Source organism: Diadema setosum, chromosome 15 (genome assembly GCF_964275005.1).
Source record: "Diadema setosum chromosome 15, eeDiaSeto1, whole genome shotgun sequence".
NCBI classification, from domain to species: domain Eukaryota; kingdom Metazoa; phylum Echinodermata; class Echinoidea; order Diadematoida; family Diadematidae; genus Diadema; species Diadema setosum.
The window spans coordinates 33,238,065-33,259,262 of NC_092699.1; the positions used below are offsets into that span (position 1 = coordinate 33,238,065).

Consider the following 21,198-nt stretch of genomic DNA (forward strand, 5'->3'; position numbering starts at 1 on the left):
GCCAAATTTGTCAGAATTATTATGTTTCAGTTCTCTTCAATACCAAAGAGGAAAGACAGTATTTTTGTAGAAAGTAACAAATGTGAATGTTTGTACACGTAGTGGTAGAGTAGTTAAACGTCCTTTACGCCTTGTTTTGTAAACATATTTGAAGAGTTTGTTTGCAAAAACCGACAAGTCCAGTTTTGAAGATTTTGAAGTACGGTCTCTGTCATAAAGGACAAAATAATACCTTTTAAATGATATATTGGTCACTACATATAAAGGTACATTTTTGAAGTTATGGTCAAAAGAAGCAGAAATTTTCTTAATTATTCTCTTCATTTTTCTTGACCTTTAATGCAAATATCTCCATTTGACAAATATGGACTTATCGGTTTTTGCAAACAAACTCTTCACTTATTCATATCTGTTATTTTCACATGTACATGTACATTATCACTTATATTTTTGTATTCATATAAATATGTTTGTACTCTCATACCCCGAGAGGGGGTCGATAGAGTCAATAAAATCTTACAAATCTTACAAACTTGGAACTAAAGTCATCAATGTACAAACTCATGGTATTACTTTGCTTTATCATTTCTGGTTCTAGAGTAGAAGATTTTAAATATTCCTTAATGTAGGGGTGGGTGGGCCCCCTAGGGGCCCCCAAGAGGGACATGGTGCCCATTTAAAGGAATTGAGATTCTATCCCCCTAGGGATGCTACCTGCTAAGTTTGGCCAAAATTCATCATGAGGTTTTCAAGAAGATGATGAACATGTACAATTCAGGCTCCATTACAACTGTAAGACTTCTCCCCATCCCCTCTCCTGGGTACCAAAGGGGGGGGGGGCACCCCTGATTCCGCCAACCCCATGAACAAACTTGAAACTACAGTCATGAATTTACTAACTCATAGTATTATCTAGGCCCTATCACTTCTGGTTTTAGAGAAGATTGTTAAAGATTCCTTAATTTTAGGGGGTTTGGGCCCCCTAGGGGCCTCCCAGGTGGGCCATGGTGCCCATGTGAACAAATTGAGATCCTATCCCCTTATAGGGATGCTACCTAACAAGTTTGGTGAAAATCAGACATGGCGATCTCAAAGTGCAAGATGAAAATGTACAATTTAGGCCCCATTAGGACCTCTCCCCACCCCCTCCCCTGGGTCCCAAGGGGGGGGGGGCACCCCTGATTCCCCAATGAACAAACTTGAAACTACAGTCATCAATGTACGAACTCATAGTATCAACTAAGCCCTATCACTTCTGGTTCTACAGAAGAAGATCTTTAAAGGTTCCTTAATTTTAGGGTGTTTGGGCCCCCTGGGGCCCCCAAGTGGGCCATGGTGCCCATTTGAACAAATTGAAATCCTATCCCCCTAGGGATGCTACCTGCCAAGTTTTGTGAAAATCGGTCCTGGGATTCTCACGAAGAAAATGAAAATGTAAAAAAGTTTACGCACGACGGACGACGCACGACGGACGCCGCACGAAGAGCGATCGCAATAGCTCACTTGAGCCTCTGCTCAGGTGAGCTAAAAACAACCAGTCAAACGAAGGTTGGATGAAGCTTTAACCCTAGAACGGCGGGGGTTGAATCAACGCCCCCCCCCCCCCCCGACATTTTTCACGAGCATTCTACCGCGCGAAATTTTTTGACCACGCCGCTCGCTGGATTTTGACTTTTAAGTCTCGCACAGCTTACAACACCATTTTCGCGAAAATCGGGCATACGGTTACGACGCTGCACGACCTTTTATACATGCTTGTCAGACCAAAAATTGATCAAAAACGTGATTTTTGTACAAAGTCTATGCAAATGGAGTTTTCTCATCTTATTCAAAAATATACGATTAATTTCACTTTCATTGCCTGAAATCTGTTTATTTTAGCATAATTATGTTTGAAATATGTTGTCATAAATTTTGAGAGAAAAAATGACAAAAAGAAAAGGTCGAAAAACAAAGAAATACATAAGAAATGAATAAAATACAATACAAAAGGAATAAATTTTGATACCACTCTTTTTTTTTCAAGTACATTTTTCGAAATACTACAAAGAATATCATCACCAAAAATTCGTCTTCTAGGAGCTTTATTTTCTGATTTTGAGCAAAATGTATGATTTCATGCATATATTTAGCAAAATTATTTAAAAAGATGAAAATTTCATTTTTTTTTCTTTTTATAGTTTGGTAGTTTACGCCACAGGAAATGTATGTGCCGATTTTCATGGCGATTGCGCGATCGACGGCCGAGATCTGGGGGGGGGGGGGGTTGGTGATTCAGTTTATCAGTTTATCCCCCGGCCATAGAACAGCCAAAAAAGCCTGGCCTGGTTAGGGTTAATTTCGTTGCAATATATCTTTCTCCGGCAGAAAAAAAAAGTCTACGTCAATTTTGTCTGGGCACGGAAAGGTGTGCTTTATCATCTTTGTTACCTCGCGAAATGCAGAGCACTTTTCAGTATGATCTGGCGAAATGCAGCGCCGTTATGTGGATACGGCACTGACGAAATGTTGATGCTGCCCTCTGCGTCCAGAACCATTGTTAAAAGAGCGTGTGCGACAGTGAGGGCTGCCCTTTGCATGATGAAGACATTGTGTGGAGAGCTATCACGATTCCTTGGGAGCTATCGAAAACCTCGTCACGGTCTGTCGAGTTTTGGCGTCGCGTTAACAATGGCAACAGAGAAATTGGGGGAGATTTAAATGTACACAAGAGGCGTTGTTGTTTGAACCAGCCCTGGCTGTACGAGTCAGTTCAGTGAATACGCGAAAACACACGGTGGCTTCGAGTACCTGTTGTTGGTGACTTGTAGTAGAGAATGCACGTATTAATTTGAATATTCTGGAGTGCGGGCCTCCCGTTCTAAATTTCAGTTGATTGCCTCACCAGCCTGTCACTACCTGTTTATGCAAAATGGTAAGTTCTTTCGGGGAGGTGGAAACCCCACCTTCCTGTTTCTTAAGTTTGTTTTGCTCTCTCTTCCTTCCCCTCGCTATAACAGTCTGTCTCTTTCTCTTTCTGTCGCACACGCAATAAACACACACACATGCATATACATAGATTACATGCTCTCCGTATTTACTTCTCATTACGCACTCTTCAAATTCAGACATTCTGATAAATCGCACATTCTATTATCAACAGTGCAGAGTTGCTGCGTACAGGGAATCCATGTAGGCCCTATACAGGGCATGTATATAATTTTATAATGTGTAGACTAGAGGTTCTTTATCATCGTTCTCCACCAATCGTATATTCTTCCACTTGACTCGCATTATACTGTATATATATATGAAGAGTTTGTTTGCAAAAACCGATAAGTCCATATTTGCCGAATGGAGATATTTGCGATTAAAGGTCAAGAAAAATAAAGAAAATAATAAGAAATTTTTTGCTTCTTTTGACCATAACTTCAAAAATATACCTTTATATGTAGTGACAAATATATCATTTAAAAGGTATTATTTTGTACTTTATGACAGAGATCGTACTTTAAAATCTTCAAAAATTGACTTATCGGTTTTTGCAAACAAACCCTTCATATATATATATATATATATATATATATATATATATATATATGTGTGTGTGTGTGTGTGTGTGTGTGTATATATATATAAACGAATGGAGTCTTAAACGATATGTTTTGTAGTTATCGCGTTGATGTTCTCTCTGGCGTAACGGAAGAGGCTTCATTAGGAGGATTTTGAAGTTTGGGCATTCGGACTTTCGAAGGTCGTGAGATACGTCACTCCCACACTCTTGTTCAGCGAAGATCAAGGTATACAAATGACTTGAGACTCATGATAGATGAGTTGAGGAAAAAGACTTTGAAAAGGGAGACAGTCACAAAGCTGCTACAGCTTCGACGTCGGAAAAAGATGGGCATCACGCATGTTTAAAGTCGAGGTACAGATTTTGTACCACTACCAGATAGGTAATACAGCGAACATGTATCTGGCATTATTACGAGAACGGCTGGACGGAAATCACAATACATTATATCTCTACAAAGTTGGGTTTATAATGGTATTTCTTTTTGTAGCAAGCCCACATGGTACCCATGCAGCAAGATACATGCATCCACTGTTTGTACATGTTTGTTTGTCTTTTAGTTCAGTAGTACCCCGTCCACCGCATCAGAAAACAAACGCGGAATGCTTGTAATCAACCATTAATTTCATCGAAGAATTTATATACATGTACGATGTACACAGTAGATGAGAAAGTTACTCCCTCGTTAGGATTATATACCATCATGTATGATAATGTACATGTAGGCATTGGTAGTGCCAGTATAAATTTGTGTAAAACTACATGCATGTACCTGCATACTTATGTTGATTTGATATAAGGTGCGATTTGTACTTTTTTGGGGGGATTTTTGTTGCGGTTTTTTTTTTTTTCAATTTCTATGTTTATAAGAGCGTTCTTAATAATAGTGTCCGCACAATATATAGTTAATGAGTTCTTAAATGTGGCATTGACAGAAACACTGTTGCCTTTCACAGAAGAGTGATACTACGATCGTTTAGTGTAAGATATAGAACCCATTGAAAACAAAAGTATACCGCATACTATCATAATTATTATCTATATGTTTTATGATATTTCTTGTTTTGACCTTGATTTCAAAGGATCCCTATCCGGAACCAGAAGCGTTCTTGAACGACCTTTCACCTCGCAAGGAGCTATCACCGAGGAAGAATCCCATGCAGCTGAATCTGACTTCCTCGCTCGGCAGACGATCACCCCTGAAGCCCGCCAACAAATCCTATACTCGACTCACGAGCTCGCTCAGTTCTATCCATGGAGGGAGGGTGCTGAAGGAGTTAAACACTTTTCGCAACCAGGGGCTCCTCTGTGACGTCACAGTCGTTGCTAATGGCACCAAGCTCGAAGCCCATCGCACCATCCTCGCGGCGAACAGCAAGTATCTTCGCGAACAGCTCCTCAAGATCGCATCGAGGGCAAAATCGCCGGTGACCAAGCCTGAAATCGTCCTGGAAGGTGTATCGATCGGAGCGCTGCGGGCCGTGACTTCATTCATGTACACGTCGGACCTCGGAGGTGAGTGCACCATGGAACAGATCGCGGACGTCTTCCGCGCGGCCGATTACCTGGAGATGCCCGACTTGAAGCAGTATTGCACGGACCAGACGAAGAGTTTGCTGAGACCCGAAACTTGTTTAGACGCCTTGCAAATCAGCAGGAACGTGAACTCGGACGAAATCAAGAGCATCATCGAGCGATACGTAGCAGAGAACTTCGTCCTGCTCGCCCGAGGAGGCGATGAGTATTTGAGCATGGCCGCCGAAGACTTGTTGGCGGTGAGGCAGCACGAGGAATTCTCTGGTCCGGCTCTGGAGCTGCTCCGCGCACTAATCGCCTGGGTCGAGCACGACCGCGAGACCCGCATGAGACACGCGGAAACTCTCCTCTCCGTGGTTCGTTTCCACGACATCCGGCCGACCGACATCCAATGCGAGATCTCCGCCATCGAATGTCGTCTCGCCAACGCCGACGACGCCGCGCTGAAGCAGACGATCCTCTCTTGCATCGCCGCGCGGACGCAGGACTGCATTCGACCCTCACACATGACCCAAGCTCCGGGAGATGCCATGTTCGCGTTGCTAGGTGGGGACGATTCAGCTGGCGCACCAAGCGACAGGATGTTCACATTCAAGATGTCATCTGGGCAGTGGGAGGAGGGAGCACCGATGCCCATTAAGAGACTGGATCACGCCAGCACTGTGCTAAACGGAATCGTCTATGTTGCAGGTGCGCAGATAATTTTCTCTCCCGTTCCTATCTTTACGAATTACATTTTTGTATTTGTACAAAAAGCTCCAAGATGTGATAATCACCTCCCCAATACGAAGATCTTGGTTAATGTCATCTATAATGTAGCTGATTATTAGATAGAATTGACAAACTGAACCAATTACTGTCACATCTATTAACCATACTGCATATTGTTTCATATATCACTGTCTTCTAGCGATTCGGTTGTGACAAGATTTTCCTTTGTTACATGAGATGTTAGTGTTCTAAAGATATTTGAATTTATGATCTAAAATAATGTTTGGATAGTATGCAAAACGAGTGATGAAGTTAGAACTAATACACGTTTATTTACTTATCACTGTTGGAATTACCTTTCTATTTCAAGGCTGTCTTAGGAAATAAAAACCACTGCACCTGCACATTTCGCTTGACAGTTAAATTATCAAATAATTTGCGATTCATGGTAGTTCATGAGGCACTCGGATCACTCATTTAACAACCTTAACATCAAGATAATAATTTGACCCATTTAGAAATTGTCTCCAGAAGTGCACAGCACATTACTTCAGCGTTGTTTACTTGAAACAACCGTTTTTTTGTTTTTTTTTTTGTTTTTGTTTTTTTTTTTTGGTGTGTGTGTGTATTTAGCATTTGTGGCAATTTTCTGGAAGATGTAACTGTCACTTAACAATTATCAAAGGGATGTTTTAGGCACTTCACAATATTTCCCTCGTCTTCCCTTTTTCATACAGGGGGCCAGCATTCGGCTCATAACAAAGCTGCAGACAGCATTGGAACATGTCACGAGTATGACCCTGAAACTGGGACGTGGACCCAGCTGTGCCCTATGCAGAAGCGTCGGGCCGTATTCACTCTCAACACGCTGGAAAACCGGATCTACGCGGTCGGCGGGAAGAACGCCCACGGCTCCCTCGCCAGCGTGGAATACTACGACCCCGCGACCAAGTCCTGGACCTACGTCAGCCACATGTACACCGGTCTCTTTGGGCATGCTAGTGTCACGTTGGATGGTAAGATTTACGTTAGTGGGGGCGTTGTTGCTGGGCGGCATTTCACAAACGCGCTCCAGTGTTATCACCCTCAGAGCGACAAGTGGGTGCACATGTCCTGTATGTCAGCAAAGAGGGCGTTCCACATGATGTGTGCGGTCGACGGACAGCTCTACGTCTTTGGCGGAAACACGCGCGATGCTTCCGGTCGCCGCATCGACTGCGACTCCGTCGAATGCTACGACACGACCACGGACAGGTGGCGGACCGTCGAGAGCATGCCTCGTCCAGTGTGCTTCGCTGGAGCCGTCACCCAGGGAGACATGATCTACGTCGTTGGCGGATTCAACGGGAAGAAGGGCAAGAGATACCCAGACGTGCAGTACTTCGACGTAAGAGACCGGACCTGGAGTCTGATTGGACAGCTGCCTGCACCAATCATGAGGCATTCAATGTGTGCCATTGAATCTCCTACTGCCCTCATTGTTCATTAAAGAGCTAGGAAATCCACCCCAAAATAAATTAACTCCAGAAGAAAGAGAGAAAAAAAAATCCCTACAGAACGTTCCAAAAATGACTAAAATTGGATAAGAAATAAAGAAGACATGCCATTTTGAAATTTCACTTTTTTTTTTGATATTTCTTGGCCAGTCCTTATGAATATTCAAATGAGTGAGTTGATAATGTCATCCTCTCACAATTTTTCACGTATGTTGAAATGCGAAAAAAAAAGAATATTTAGCTAATACACGTACATGTATAAAAGCATATACAGTATTCCCATAACAAAATATATCAGAGGTAACAATTGTTCTTTTTTTTATCATTCTGGACGATTTTAAGGTAAGTTTTATACTCATACAGCTGAAATATGAGATTTTTTTATATGCAATGAATGAGCATGACATCAACATGCTAATTTGAATATTCATAACGAATGGTCGAGAAGTGTTAAAAAAAAAAAAGATATTTCAGAATGTCATAACTTCCTTATTTCTTATCCTATTCCGATCATTTTTGCAGTGTTCGGCATGATGTTCTTTTTCATTAAGTTTTTAAGTGGATTTCTTCTTTAATGCTATCAAAGATTTGAATGGTGTGTTAGTGCATCTGTGCGTGAATGTACAACCTCATTATAACAAACCTCAAGAAACCTCAAGAAACCTCATTATAACAAACCTTGGGACCCTGGGAACTACAGTGTGTGTTCTAGAACTACATTAGGTTAAAACAAAGAAATATACAGAAATATACAGAATTTGGTTCAGTAAATTTTTTGCTGTTGTTCTGACTGTGTTTTTAATTGTTATATGTAACCTCTTCATGATAGGGTCCTACTGTACATGAAAACATTTCACTTCAACAATAGTGCACAGAACAAAACGTTGGCCTGTAACCGTGCATCATTCAGACACTGGTATTTGTTTATGATCAACATGACCTTAAAGGGGATGGCTAGTAACCGATCAGTGGGAATCAGTGGGAATGCTGAGGGATGATTGTTGCAATCCTTGTGGGATTCATTTAAGAGTATGTTATATTATATCTACTGTTGTGTGAAAATTATTTGCTTCAGAACGGTCTCATATTCAAGTGATGTGCAGATTAATGCCCCGTCACTGACCAGGCACGCTAACCTGGAAACATTAAACTGCACATTACTTAAATATGAGACCATTCTGAAGCAAATAATTTTCACACAACAATAAATATCAAATGAATCCCACAAAGATTGGAACAATCATCCTCCAGCATTCCCACTGATTCCCACTGATCAGTTACTAGCCATCCCCTTTAAAGCAGTGATAATGAAAGTAGGCCTACTTGATGTACATCTAACCAGGAATCTATCAAACTTTGTCTAAAATGATTTTCTTGAATCTTATTGGGTAAATCATGCTGGAATGTTACACGTAAAGTATTTATTACAAAATAGATACATGTATATCTAGTAATAAATCCAGGAATTTAGAGTGAAAAGATTATTAAAGGAGATGTCCGGATGATTTTCATACTTTTATATTTGAACAACTGTAAATTAGTTATACTGAATACAGAGTTTCAGAATTTATAGTGATTGGAGTGAGGAATATGAATGTTTTCAAAATTTATAACGAATTGCAATGAACAAGGATGATGATATAGCAGCCTCACCATTAAATAATACATGAGTTGGGGCTCAAGGAAGCAGAACAAAAGAAGAAGGCATGCGTAGATTCTACACAGGTGAACTTGTTAAGCAGGCATTTTTTAAATACATGAGCCTGTCATCAACATTGTTCAGTGTAATTTGTATACGGTTTTTCAGATCATTAAGTTTCTGTGCTCATAACCACAATTAATTTCACAAATCTATATACATGGGGCTGTTGATTTATGTAATGCGTGATGTGGAATTATAAAAATCATCTGGAATGCCCCTTTAAAAAGAAATATTACATGTACAAGTATAATTATGTGTACACTAATGACAGCAAGAGAAGTTACAAAGTCTTCCTCAATACTTTATACAACTCTCAGTTCTATAATTCTATTGTTTTTATGATTATAATGTGTCTGTGTATATACAATGTTATTATTTTTCTTTTACCAATCATGTCAGACCAGTAAATTTGGCAATTCAAAAAAAAAAGTTACTGATATGACAGTGATTTTTCTAAGTTTGTGGCCATTGGACAGGGATTTCCCTAGTTTGCATGCATTATAACTTTTTCCTGAATTAATTATACCAATAATAATTGACAACAAAATATGAAATACATGTACATGTATTGCAACACAGTTTGTCAAACAATGCTGTGTCTGAACTACAATATGTAAGCACTTTGTTGCATTTATACAACTGTATCACTCACTCATATCAGTTTATTCAACGTCTGTTTTCACCAATCTGAAAACCTGGAATTGTGTTTTGTCTGTAATCTCCTTCTCCTTCACATGGCACGATGCGTAGGGTTCACACCATTTGTTAATTCAAATGTTCCAAATTGTCTGGAATGAACTGTGAGGGGTTGGCATCATTCGCCTGTTTTCTAGAGTGGGTATGTGGGGTGGCACACTTTAACAGGCTAGCACCCTGCTCACTGCAAGGAAGTACTGTAAAAGTGGAATTTTTGCAGTGTTCAAATTTTTGCTCATTTAGCACAACCAGAAAATGGCACCAAAAAATAAAGCATGCCAATATTTCTGCTTGCTCCATGTTCCAGGAGTTAATGTCTTGATTCTGCGGAATCAAAAACATGTGAAACTAATCTCATTCACCTGAGCATAAAAAAGTATGCGGAAAAAAAAAAAAAAAAAAAAACATGCGAAAGTATCCATTTTCACAGTAAAGGTGGAATTCTTTATGTGTGTGGATTGTGCTTCCCTCACTCATGGGACCTCCATTAACCCGTTGAGGACCAGCTACCTTATCACAGGGGAGAGACTTGTTTTCGCCTCCTACTAGAGGGGATGGCATGATTACAGTACACAAAACATTGCTCAGCTAGACTCAATAGGACTAGCACCCAAGCCCTAAGATTGCAAGGCAGACGCGTTACCGACAGGAGCCACCTCACCATCCTGGCTGTTCTTACTGAATCCCAGCCAGTATCAGTTGAGTCATTATAAAGCTTCACTAACACCCATGCCCATAAACACACAGAAGGAAACAAAAACAACCAAATAAACAAGATACAAACCTTTGTTTATCATATATTCCTTTTAAAATGCTGAGATTTATTGAAAATAGATGTATGCATTTATAGTTGATTTAAAATTTGCCCAGGAGTAATTACCTCCAGTCTTCTTAATGCATGGCTAAGTTATAGTTTCATCATACCAAATCCCTCTGATTTCAGGGATAAGATCATAACAGCAAAGTTAAAACTCACACATATGCTACAGACACTGGAACAAATCTCTTGTCATGGCTGGGAGACCAAAACTGATGGGGCACTAAATGATTAACAGAGGGCACTTCCATGCCTCTTCCTTGGTCCTCGCTTGATCATAACAGTTAAAATAGACAATCTTGCTTCAGGTATCAAATGGGCACAGAGCCAATCCTTGCTGGATGGATAGCATTCTCAGTCAACTGTCACAATTGTTGCAAAAAAAGGGAAATTCTATAAATGATATACTTCAAGAATGAACCTTGCCTCTTGCTTTGCTCCCTGCCTGATGTAAAAAAATCATACTCTGGACAATCTTGCCTTAGGAACCCGATGAGTACAGAGCTGATCCTTACTTGGATGGATAGCATCATCAATCAACTGTCACAATTGTTGCAGAGAAAGGCGAATTCTAAATACAACTTATATACGCTTGTACTTCGGAATGAATCTTGCCTCTTGCTTTGCTCTCTGCCTGATCTCAACAATCATACTCTGGGTACTCTTGCCTTTTGAGGAACCCGTAGGGCACAGACCTGAGCCTTGCTGGATGGGTAGCATTCTCAGTCACCTCTCACAGTAACAGATAAGTTCAGGTAACAGCAGCAGCATCGCCATCAGGCTCTGGTGACTGGGGTTTGTGGGTCACAAAATCTGAGAAGGAAAACAAAAAAGTTGCATGGTTCGTGATTCATTTGCGAGAAAACTGCAGAGAGGAAGACAAATTGAGTTACCAAATGATGGTGAAAATGATGGATATGACCAAAATAATTTCAACAGCACTCATAGGAATCATGATATTATCCCTGCATTAAGCACACGATAGAGAAATGATGAGATGATATTATCATCAAGAACCAAATAAAGAATAGACAAAAATATGGGGGGGGGGGGAGGGAGAGAAAATGAATGAAGAACAAGGAGATAGTCATGACTGAAAAAAGAATAAGTGTTGGAGTGTACCAGAATAGAAATAGGTCATCAGGAGTCAAGAATTCAACATGTAATGATTATATTCACATACCAAAACAAATATATTTCTCCTTAATTACACTCATGTATGGCAAATATATGCACTACACCAAGACAAATGTAATGCTAGAAATATAGTAAGTACACATTTACTGGGTAACATAGTCTATTAATTCGTCTTTTTACTCCACACCATCGATACCACAGTCAGTTTTTAACCCGTTCCTTACGGGAACCTGGTATACCAGGTTCCCAAGATGAAGACAAGAGTGTCTGCTTTCATGGCCTAAATTCATGCTTCTTTGTGTTATAGAGTCCCCGAAAAATGGGTTTGATAAAAAGGTTAGAGTTTATTCTATAAGCACTTGTTCTCTTTCTGTTGGAAGAATTTGTATATCACAGTATTCTTTACCTTTATTCTGATTTAGTTTGCCCTTGCTCTGCTACAAAACTCGTATGAACATGTACATTAGCGATCAAAGCTGATCACAGTAGATATCTTAGTTCGCTGACCCCAGTCATCGCATTCTGGTGCCTGATTTGTGTAGAACAAAAGAGACTGTGAGCCCATCAGCGCACGCTCTTTTCATACATTGCACCCTATCGATATTTCTATTGTTCAAGGGCACATGTAGTTGACAGTGGGGAGGGGATGCATGCACCGCTTGACTGCTTTCGCACAGCTGGATTAGCAACCTGTCCGTTTTCTGTCGACAGGCAAAAAGAATCTCGTTTGGGGACATTGAAGGTATATAGAGAATTGCGGAAGGAACGGGTTAAGAATCAATTTCCCTAGTTTACAAAAACAGTCTCTGGCATAAACTCTTGAATTCACATTGGATGACAGAACTTGCTCTGGGAGAAAATGTCCCTGTTGATAAATCTTGGTTTAAAAAAACCAATATTTTCTTAGAAAACAATTGGATTCATAGCAAAAGAAATGATCAGCACCTACCATTTTCATTATAAACGACTTCTTTGAGGTACAATCCACACGGAGGAGCCATGATTGCTCCGTGCATAGTGCCATTATTGCGCGACTGAAGAATTCTTGCGATGTCAGAGGGTGCCAGACGACCCAGTCCCACAGCGACGAGGGTGCCCATCATTCTTCGAATCTTCAAGTCAAAAGAAATTAACAAATTCCAACAATCTCATTGTTCTCACTTAAAGGTAGGGAATCCCATTTGCATGCCTTAAATGAAGAGTTGTATAATTACAGTGGTATGTTGAAGAGAGTATCATTTTAGAAACTCCCATAAAGTATTGAAAGTGGAAGGTAACATTTAGTACATCTTTATTGACCGTTAGATTTTGAATTGAATTTTTTTCGGGGCTCACCGTAAATTCCAGTACATTACTAGGCTACCTTTGCAGACCCATGCACTGCATGTGTGTCCATCATGTATATTTTGTGAAGAAAGTTCATCAAAATTTACAAACATTTCTATATACATTCTTGCCACATACGCTATATGTTATTACATCAGCTCTTATACTTTTAGATTTGTGTTTATAGATAAAATTTACAGAAGACTGCAACAAAAAGGCTCAAGTGTGGCTGAAACAAAGAACTACTGAGTAGTTGAGTTTTGTGCATTATTCAAATTGTAGATAACTGTTGACTTCCAAATTTCTCAGCAGTGGCCTAAACAAGTCCCCTGAGGTTCATATTTAATGTTTTGCTGCATTTTGGGAGGTCTGTAAAAGGTATCCCCTACCTTTAAGACACAACAACAACTCTCTCTCTCTCTTCATCTATAGTTCTCTCTTCATTTATCTAAGTTATTTCCCGCAGCTACAGACACAAGAAAACTAATCATCTAACTCTTTCTAAAGTAGGCAAGTTGTATTGAGGACAATTTAATAAAAAAAGACAAAACAAAACATTGTGCATTAGTAAATTGGATTAAACAATAGGAACTTAATTAAATCTGCAGAAGTATTTAGCAGAAGTATTTATCCTTTCTGTTGGCATTTTCCAAATCATATTGTTTGCGGTGTATCACTGTATTGATACTCTTAAAGGACAAGTTCACCTTCATTAACATAAGGATTGAGAGAATGCAGCAATATTAGTAGAACACATCATTGAAAGTTTGAGGAAAATCGGACAATCCGTTCAAAAGTTATGAATTTTTGAAGTTTTTGTGCAGTCACCGCTGGATGAGAAGACTACTGCAGTGTATGATGCCACATGCGTACAACAATACAAGGAATGTTTATGAAGGTGAACTTGTCCTTTAAAGTGATGACCAATGTTATTTGCAAATAGTCTGCTATCCAGACTTTTAGAGTTTTTCTTTAACAATATCTTTTCAATAATTTTATTCAAATTCACTGGTCTACAGTCCACAAGGAAGAACAGTGTATGTGAGGTGTTGGGGCTCTGGAGTGAATCCACAGAATAATCATCTGTTGCGAGATCATTTTAAAGGGACTGTACAGTAACAGTACTGGTTGAGGTGAGGATTCATGTTTTGAACATTCCTAAGTGAGATAATGAAAAGCCTCTTATGAAATATGAAAGAGCATGTAATTTTAAGCAGGATTCAATGTTTATTTGATGAAAATTGGTTTTCAAATGGCCGAGATATCCAAAAAAAAGTGCTAATAATAAAAGGCGACATGCCACAACTTTATTAGGATCTCTTTGTTTCACCTTGTTTTTGGATATCTCAGCCATTTCAAAACCAATTTCCATCGAATAAACTTTTGATACCCCTTAGAACTGCATGCTCTTTGACATCTCATAGAGTGGTTTCTGAATATCTCGCAAAACGTTAAAAGCTAAATCCTCACCTCGACCAGAACTGTACACACCCTTAAACAATCATGTTCAGAACAGTGCTATCTGCAGACCAGCCACTTTAATACTACATAATACTTCAGTACCGGTAATGCTGTCTTAAAGATGGTTCATTTCTTAAACACCAGTCAAAGAAGTGTTGGACATTCAATTACATTGCAACGATTTGAAGATATCTTGGTTTCTGCAATTTCACACCCAAAAGTGATGAATACACTTGAAATGGGACCACCTATGCTCCAAAATACTCTTAGTAAAGTAGATTTGAGGAGCAGCTACAGTAAAAGGGATAAGAATAGCCACAATAAACACATACTGGAAAGTCTGCTGTGAAAGCTATTTGATAAGTCCTTGGCAGGGAAGGAAGGCAGTTCTCGCTATCGCCAATATGCAAAAAAGTACCCGGATGTGATTCTTTCATCAAGATTTAGTGCACTTCCAGGACTCGGACACTTCCAGTGCGGGGCATATTTTGCACAGCGCTAGTGTGCGCGTATGTGTACGTACCTAGTGCCGTGCCAGCCACAGATAGGCACAGTACCCGAGCCATGCCTGTGATAGCTAGCCTATGTATTTGCCCTGGGCCTTGCATACAAGCTAGACATACTGCCTGATCTTAGCGATCGATTTGCACATCAGTCATCTCTGCATACCCCACAACAACGCTGAAAATAATACTTGAAAATATTCACCCACCTATATCATCATGGAAGGTCTTTCTCTAAACTTGAAAGCGTTTTTGACGGAAAGAGGCATTCCTTGTCATGGAAAACGCAAGCCTGACCTCAAATCACTGGCAGTGAAAGCAGCTGAAATGTACAGCGTTCACCCGGAAACTTCACCCACATCATGTCTTACATCCAGGGATATTTCTGTAGATTTCATTGTTTATTGTTGTGCGACCAACACATGGCAGCTTCGCAGTAACAACCCAAAGTCGTATTTACAGTAATTTCTCTAGAATGGAGAATTTCAACTCGTATACTGTAAACGCTAAAATTCAAATCGAGGAAACAGTAAGTACACGCCAGAATACAGTCAGCCGGCTGTATAGCTGTTAGCTGTATGTAAAGAGCGTTCGCATATTGAACGGAAGTGACTTGGCTCCCCAAACTATCCCATAATGCACCATAATTGACGCTTAAATCACCATCCGGGTACTAGCGAGAATTGTATTTGACTTGCTGAATTCACCTGTCTATACAGGAAGGACTTGCTGTAGAAGGTGACTTCCCAGAATTCCACACCGTCCAGCTCCGGGCAGTGCTGGTCCAAGAAGCCCAGGTCCCGCCTGAACTCGATATGGTCCATGGTCTTGATGGGGGACTTCAGGTCGCCGTCAGGACTGGCGTTGCGGAAGGCACTGAAGTCATGGGTGCCCAGGAAGTTTTCTGATGCTTGCACCATTGCTGTGGTATCAAGACTTAAAACCATGATCCAAGTAAAGAAAACTAAGTATTGCTTACAAAGTTTATCACAAAATAAGATCATGCCAAAAACTTCTATAAATTTTCTGACAAAAAAAAGAAGAAAATGTGGATAATATCAAATGTGCATTTCTCTTACACAATGAGCAACCTGTATTTCTTGACAGAATGAATCTCGTCGGTGAGAATTCAGGTAAATCAAATTGAAAGCCAAGAGACAAAGGCACTTTGTAAAGTTCCCCCCCCCCCCAACAAACTTTGGTGCTACGAATCCCCCCCCCCCCCCCCCCCAGTCGATAAAAAGGAAGAACTGGGGGGAAAAAAGTAGAGATGAAACCCTAGATGGCATTCCACAAAAGGGATAAATCGGACAAGAGTGCATGCATTTACAAAAATTTAATCTATGTACACATAGGAACTAGACGAGGTGGCTTTCACACCTTTCTCTTATGGCCCAGCACCTCGCCCTCTCAAAGATGGGGAAATCAAACTTGTGGCAGCCGGCGGCGAATCTGTAGAGATACGACCTCCCGACTGCACGGTGCTGGGAGTGAAAGTTGTCTGGGACCTTGGTGATCTTGATGACCCTTCAATGGTGGTGAACAGAGAAGTGAGGACAGCACAAAAGATGAAGATCACACATTATGCAGGTTTTGGGCATGGATTGTACATTTCCGTGATACAATATGTGGCCACTTAGACTAGTTTGACTTCACATCAAATTTCTGAGAATGCTGGATGTGTCAAGTGAAAATCCCATTGACTTCTAGTGGCATGGTCTGTCTAAAAAATATATCTCACTTGCATGTATGACCATGGAATCTTCATGATGTTTGATCACGTACCCTCTGAGAGCTAATGCCATTGAATCCTTTCAGTTCCAATTTTAGAAGGTAGGTGCATGGAACATCTATTCAAATCCATGAAGAAAAAAAAATGTGTTTGATGCAATCCTGGGCAAATGATGACAATCACATAACTACTTTTACCCTGTCTAGCTTTCAATACATTTATACAGACTGCATTTTTGCTTGTACATACTAGTATTTTAAATTTGAAATTGCTGATGAATGAACATGCAATGCACCTAGGAAAGGTGGCACATGGAGTCCACTACCCAATTCATAACAAGAACGAATAGAGCATTTCTAATCATTATGTCTACCTACAAATATTTCTGAGGAAAGACAATAGGAAAACCCCTCGTATTACTCCTACTTGCACATAACTCTTTCTCTAGACTAAACACTGTAAGATTCTCTCTTCAGCTTGTAAGTTTTAGGAATAACCATGCATTGTAAGCTCAGAGAATGTAAAGGATATATATATATATATATTTTTTTTTTTTTTTTTTACTCAAAGCAGTTGTGTGCACTTACCATTCTAGAGTAGAAAGTCTCATCATCCATTATCAACCCATTGAGGACGAGTCCTGAGTATACTCGGGCAAGTGTCTATGGGAAATGCATGTTGTAGCAAAATCAGCCCGTCCTCAATGGGTTAGAGAAGAAGACAATACCAAATGTCTGCACTACATCAGTAGAAACCCCATACCTGATATCTTCATCTTGCACGTAATGGTTGATGGCAGCTGTGATGTTTTCAGCGGGGATTTCCCGTGGCTGATTAGTACTCCTCCTTCTCAACTCCAGGTCGAAGTGGGCCGTGTTGCAGAGGGCGTGTACCCCAGCATCGGTTCGACTGGAAACATGCAGCCTCACCGGCTCAGCAGGTCTGAGCTTGTCGAAGGCTTTCTTCATGGCAGACACAATAAATGTACACAGAAACATCATTATAAGGAAGCATATCCGGGCAATTACCCCAAGAGGGCAATTACCCCCCGCTTAAATACTGGTTAGTGGTAAGGTTAGAGTAAAGATTAGGGTTAGGTTTAGGTTTAGGGTTAGAAGTTTGAGTTAGGGTTAAGATTAGGTTCAGGATTAGGATAAGGATTAGGGCCAGGGGAAGGGTCCGGGGTAGTTGCCCAGGGGTAATAAAAACCATGACAATTACACTGTTATATCAGATTTCTCACTTTATCTAGGAACAAAAACACAGAAATATTAAGGGTTGGAACCTGCAAAATCACTTTGTTATAATATAAGAGAATTTTGTTATATCCCACTTCTTTATAATGAGGTTCCAGTGTATGTAGAGAGACAATGATCAAAATGGAAAAGTCACTACATCTCATGTTGGCATAAAATTGCAATGATAATTCTGGATCTAAATATGCATTGATTAATCAAGATATGGAAGCACTCATAAAAATGTATTAGCTGCTTTGGCTACTTTCAGGTAATGAGATGTGTAATTTATGTTCCAATGTGTACAATGGCATTATGTTTTGCATTAGCAAACATGTAACTCTACAATCTGGTCAAATTAGGAAATATCTACAAAGATAACAATATCAATCTCAGTTTTCTGGTTTATGAAATAAGTTTTCAATCCTCTGATAAAGTGTAACAAAGAAAAGTGTCTGACATCTTACCTCCAATACATCTTGGACACCCTGTTTCCTATTGCACTTGGTAATAGGCTCACTAGATCTCACCACACCACTGAAGCAAAGGGACAAAATAGAAAATGATACTATTTACAGAGTAAATAGTACATAATAGTTGAAGAAAGACTTACATTGTTTATAATCATATTAGTAGGGTACAAATGACAAATGTGCAATATTCAGTGCAAGTCATAATCAGCATTACATTCAAGAATTCACGTTGTCAAAAATTTCTGAACCTGCAACTGAAAACAAATATTATTTCACCTCAAAATGTCTGTGCCTTACTCTATGAATAACTTGCATAATACTGAAGTAACAAGGAATGATTACTGCTATAAATGACAGAACACACAACATCTAAATTGAAATATTTCATGGAAGAGATATTGAGGTAGGACCATAGTACAGTGTTCACCAAAAGCGGTCCTGTGAGATGTCATATCACAAGTGTCACGATTGTCTTCAGTGGCAGATCCAGGAGGGGGCATTCCTGGGCACGCCCCCCTTTATTTTTTATTAAAATAAAAGAAATAAAAAGAAAAAAAAACGAAAGGGGCATATCTATTTTTCATTTTGCACCCCCCCCCCCCCTTCCCGAATTCCTGGATCTGCCCCTAGTCTCTTGTCAGATATTCCAAACTTTTTTTATTCATTTGAGGGAATTCACTCAACAAATATGTTGCGTTTCATTTTGTACCTCCTGAATTCGGGGGTGGGGGTGGGTGGGGAGTGGGCTGGGAAAATTACAGCTAATCGAGTTATTGTCCTTCTCTTTGGTATTTCAAAATTTTCTCATTCTCTTGTTTATTTTCCTCCTATTCCCTACCTTACCAATTGAGGCAATTCCTTTATGCAAGAAAGAAATGCAAGAAAGTCCGACAACAAATTACTGTTCGGCGTTACTCCTTTGATTTTACTTCTAACCTCTTGACTCTACTGCTAGTACTAGCATACAAAGAATGCATGAACGATTACTAGAACATCCAGATTCAGTCATCAAGGACAATTAGGACAAGGATTTCTATCTCCTGTCATAACTATAGACCGATTCTGTGATGCGCTATGTGTATTTTTGGCATGGGCAGCGCCATTACTGCGGTGTCTCAGCCGACCCCCCCCCTCCCCTCTCCCCCACCCCCTTCCGCGCGGAATGAAAAACTGATGCATGGTTGTTTTAGCCAATGGGCGTCTCGTACTGAGTGCGCGAATGCTTGCTTAGTGCGCGAACCTTTGTTACAAGTGCGCGATAAACATGTTGCCCGTGGGGTGGGAGAGAGGAGGGGGGGTCGGCTAAGACACCTCAAAATGAGCTTATGGCTGCGCCCAGTGCCACAAATTGTCTGCTGCCTTCAACGAACCCGAATCGGTCTATACACAGCCCTGTCGCTGTACACAAGTGTAAGTCGCGCTGTGTGCTAGTGCACGGCGTCTGGTCGGGCTACTCTTATCATAAACGTCCACTGTTCAGTGATCACTTCGAGCACTGGGAGTATTCAAACAAATCACAGCACAGCAATGTGATTGAGAAGAGTCATCTTCCTGGACCCTCTCTCACTCGGTGCCTCTATACACCGTAAAGGTCTTGCCATGCACTGTACTACATCCAGATCCAGATCCACTGATTCACGGATCGGAATACGTCCTATCCTACTAGACTATCTGGTAGCTTGATTAGTTATGTATTCTTGTAATATTAAATACTCTTATCAAATGTCTTTTACATCGCTGTGCCAGGCACGAGTCCCCCATCAGAAAAGTAAGCGAGTGGGACCACAATAAAACACTTGCCGAATTCACTGCACATACACTGCATTCATGATCATCTCGGTCACCACGATGTTCATGCTGCCTAATTAAGCTGATAATGAATCTGTGTTTGTTTTCTTTTGACAAGCCTGAACTAAGCTACACACACTCTCTCTCTCAAAATATGTATCAATAACTTACCAGTACCTTGTACCTATGTATTGAAAATGCATAAGATAGCGAACCATTCTGCGATGACCATCTACCACTACTACTACCACACATGTTGTGTGTACGTGTGTTACTTGTACGCGTGTGGTGTTGTGTATGTTGCATTGTGATGTTTGCTGTCAGCGTTATAACATCCGTCGTCTGCTTGTGCGCGGTCTGCAAGATCTAGATCTGGATGATGGCATACGCTGAAAAACTCTGGATGGAGCAGGCCTATCACTCATGTTTCGACCTGTATCTTTGAGAACAGAATGTGCGTTTGGATAACTGACTTACAAACTCGGTAAGAATATAAAATATTGTGTTACACAGGACAGAATCGAAGTTATATTTTTTTCCCCCTCAATATTCTTTCACTCTTTGAAATCAAAGTGATAATATCTCGGGATATGCCGCCCATTAGCGGAACGCGGAAATTATATCTTTTCAATTATGAGAAACAGTCAAAATAATGACTATAATGCACTGAGTACTCAGTACCTAGCAGACAAAGAAATAGGTTGAGGGAGGGGATAGGGGATAATCAAACTAACAAAAAAAAAGTACTTGTAAACCGGGTTTCCCATACGTGTTTTTTGTTTTTTGGTGTGTTTTTTTTTTTTGTCTCTTTATTTCTCATCATTTTATGCTGTGCTTTAGTTTGTTGTTGTTTCTGTGCATAATTACATTATTTCCCTGGATAGGGGAGGAAGTCATGCCAAAGAAGTTGATATGACCACGAGTGGTATCCACCACAATACGAGTTTTAGAAATAGCGCCATCCATCGGCCATTATTGTATCGCCTTTCTCCATTAACCTCGAATTTAATTAATATGCATCGAATAATATTA

At 40.2% G+C, this 21,198-nt stretch overlaps 2 protein-coding genes across 2 annotated transcripts; one reads left to right on the forward strand and one right to left on the reverse strand.

Annotated features, from left to right (window-relative positions):
* Window positions 1–2,505: 2,505 nt before the first annotated feature.
* Window positions 2,506–7,367, forward strand: LOC140238700 (kelch-like protein 31). Its single transcript, XM_072318600.1, has 3 exons — window positions 2,506–2,559; window positions 4,636–5,779; window positions 6,538–7,367. Exons 1-3 carry the CDS (start codon window positions 2,506–2,508, stop codon window positions 7,287–7,289), a joined length of 1,950 nt encoding a protein of 649 aa, XP_072174701.1. The 3' UTR covers window positions 7,290–7,367.
* A 3,106-nt stretch (window positions 7,368–10,473) lies between these two features.
* LOC140238907 (tRNA pseudouridine synthase-like 1) lies at window positions 10,474–20,429 on the reverse strand. Its single transcript, XM_072318805.1, has 7 exons — window positions 20,338–20,429; window positions 18,373–18,442; window positions 17,433–17,632; window positions 16,319–16,465; window positions 15,646–15,874; window positions 12,598–12,760; window positions 10,474–11,324 (listed from the first exon to the last, which is right to left on the reverse strand). Exons 1-7 carry the CDS (start codon window positions 20,382–20,384, stop codon window positions 11,263–11,265), a joined length of 918 nt encoding a protein of 305 aa, XP_072174906.1. The 5' UTR covers window positions 20,385–20,429; the 3' UTR covers window positions 10,474–11,262.
* Between the last annotated feature and the right edge of the window lie 769 nt (window positions 20,430–21,198).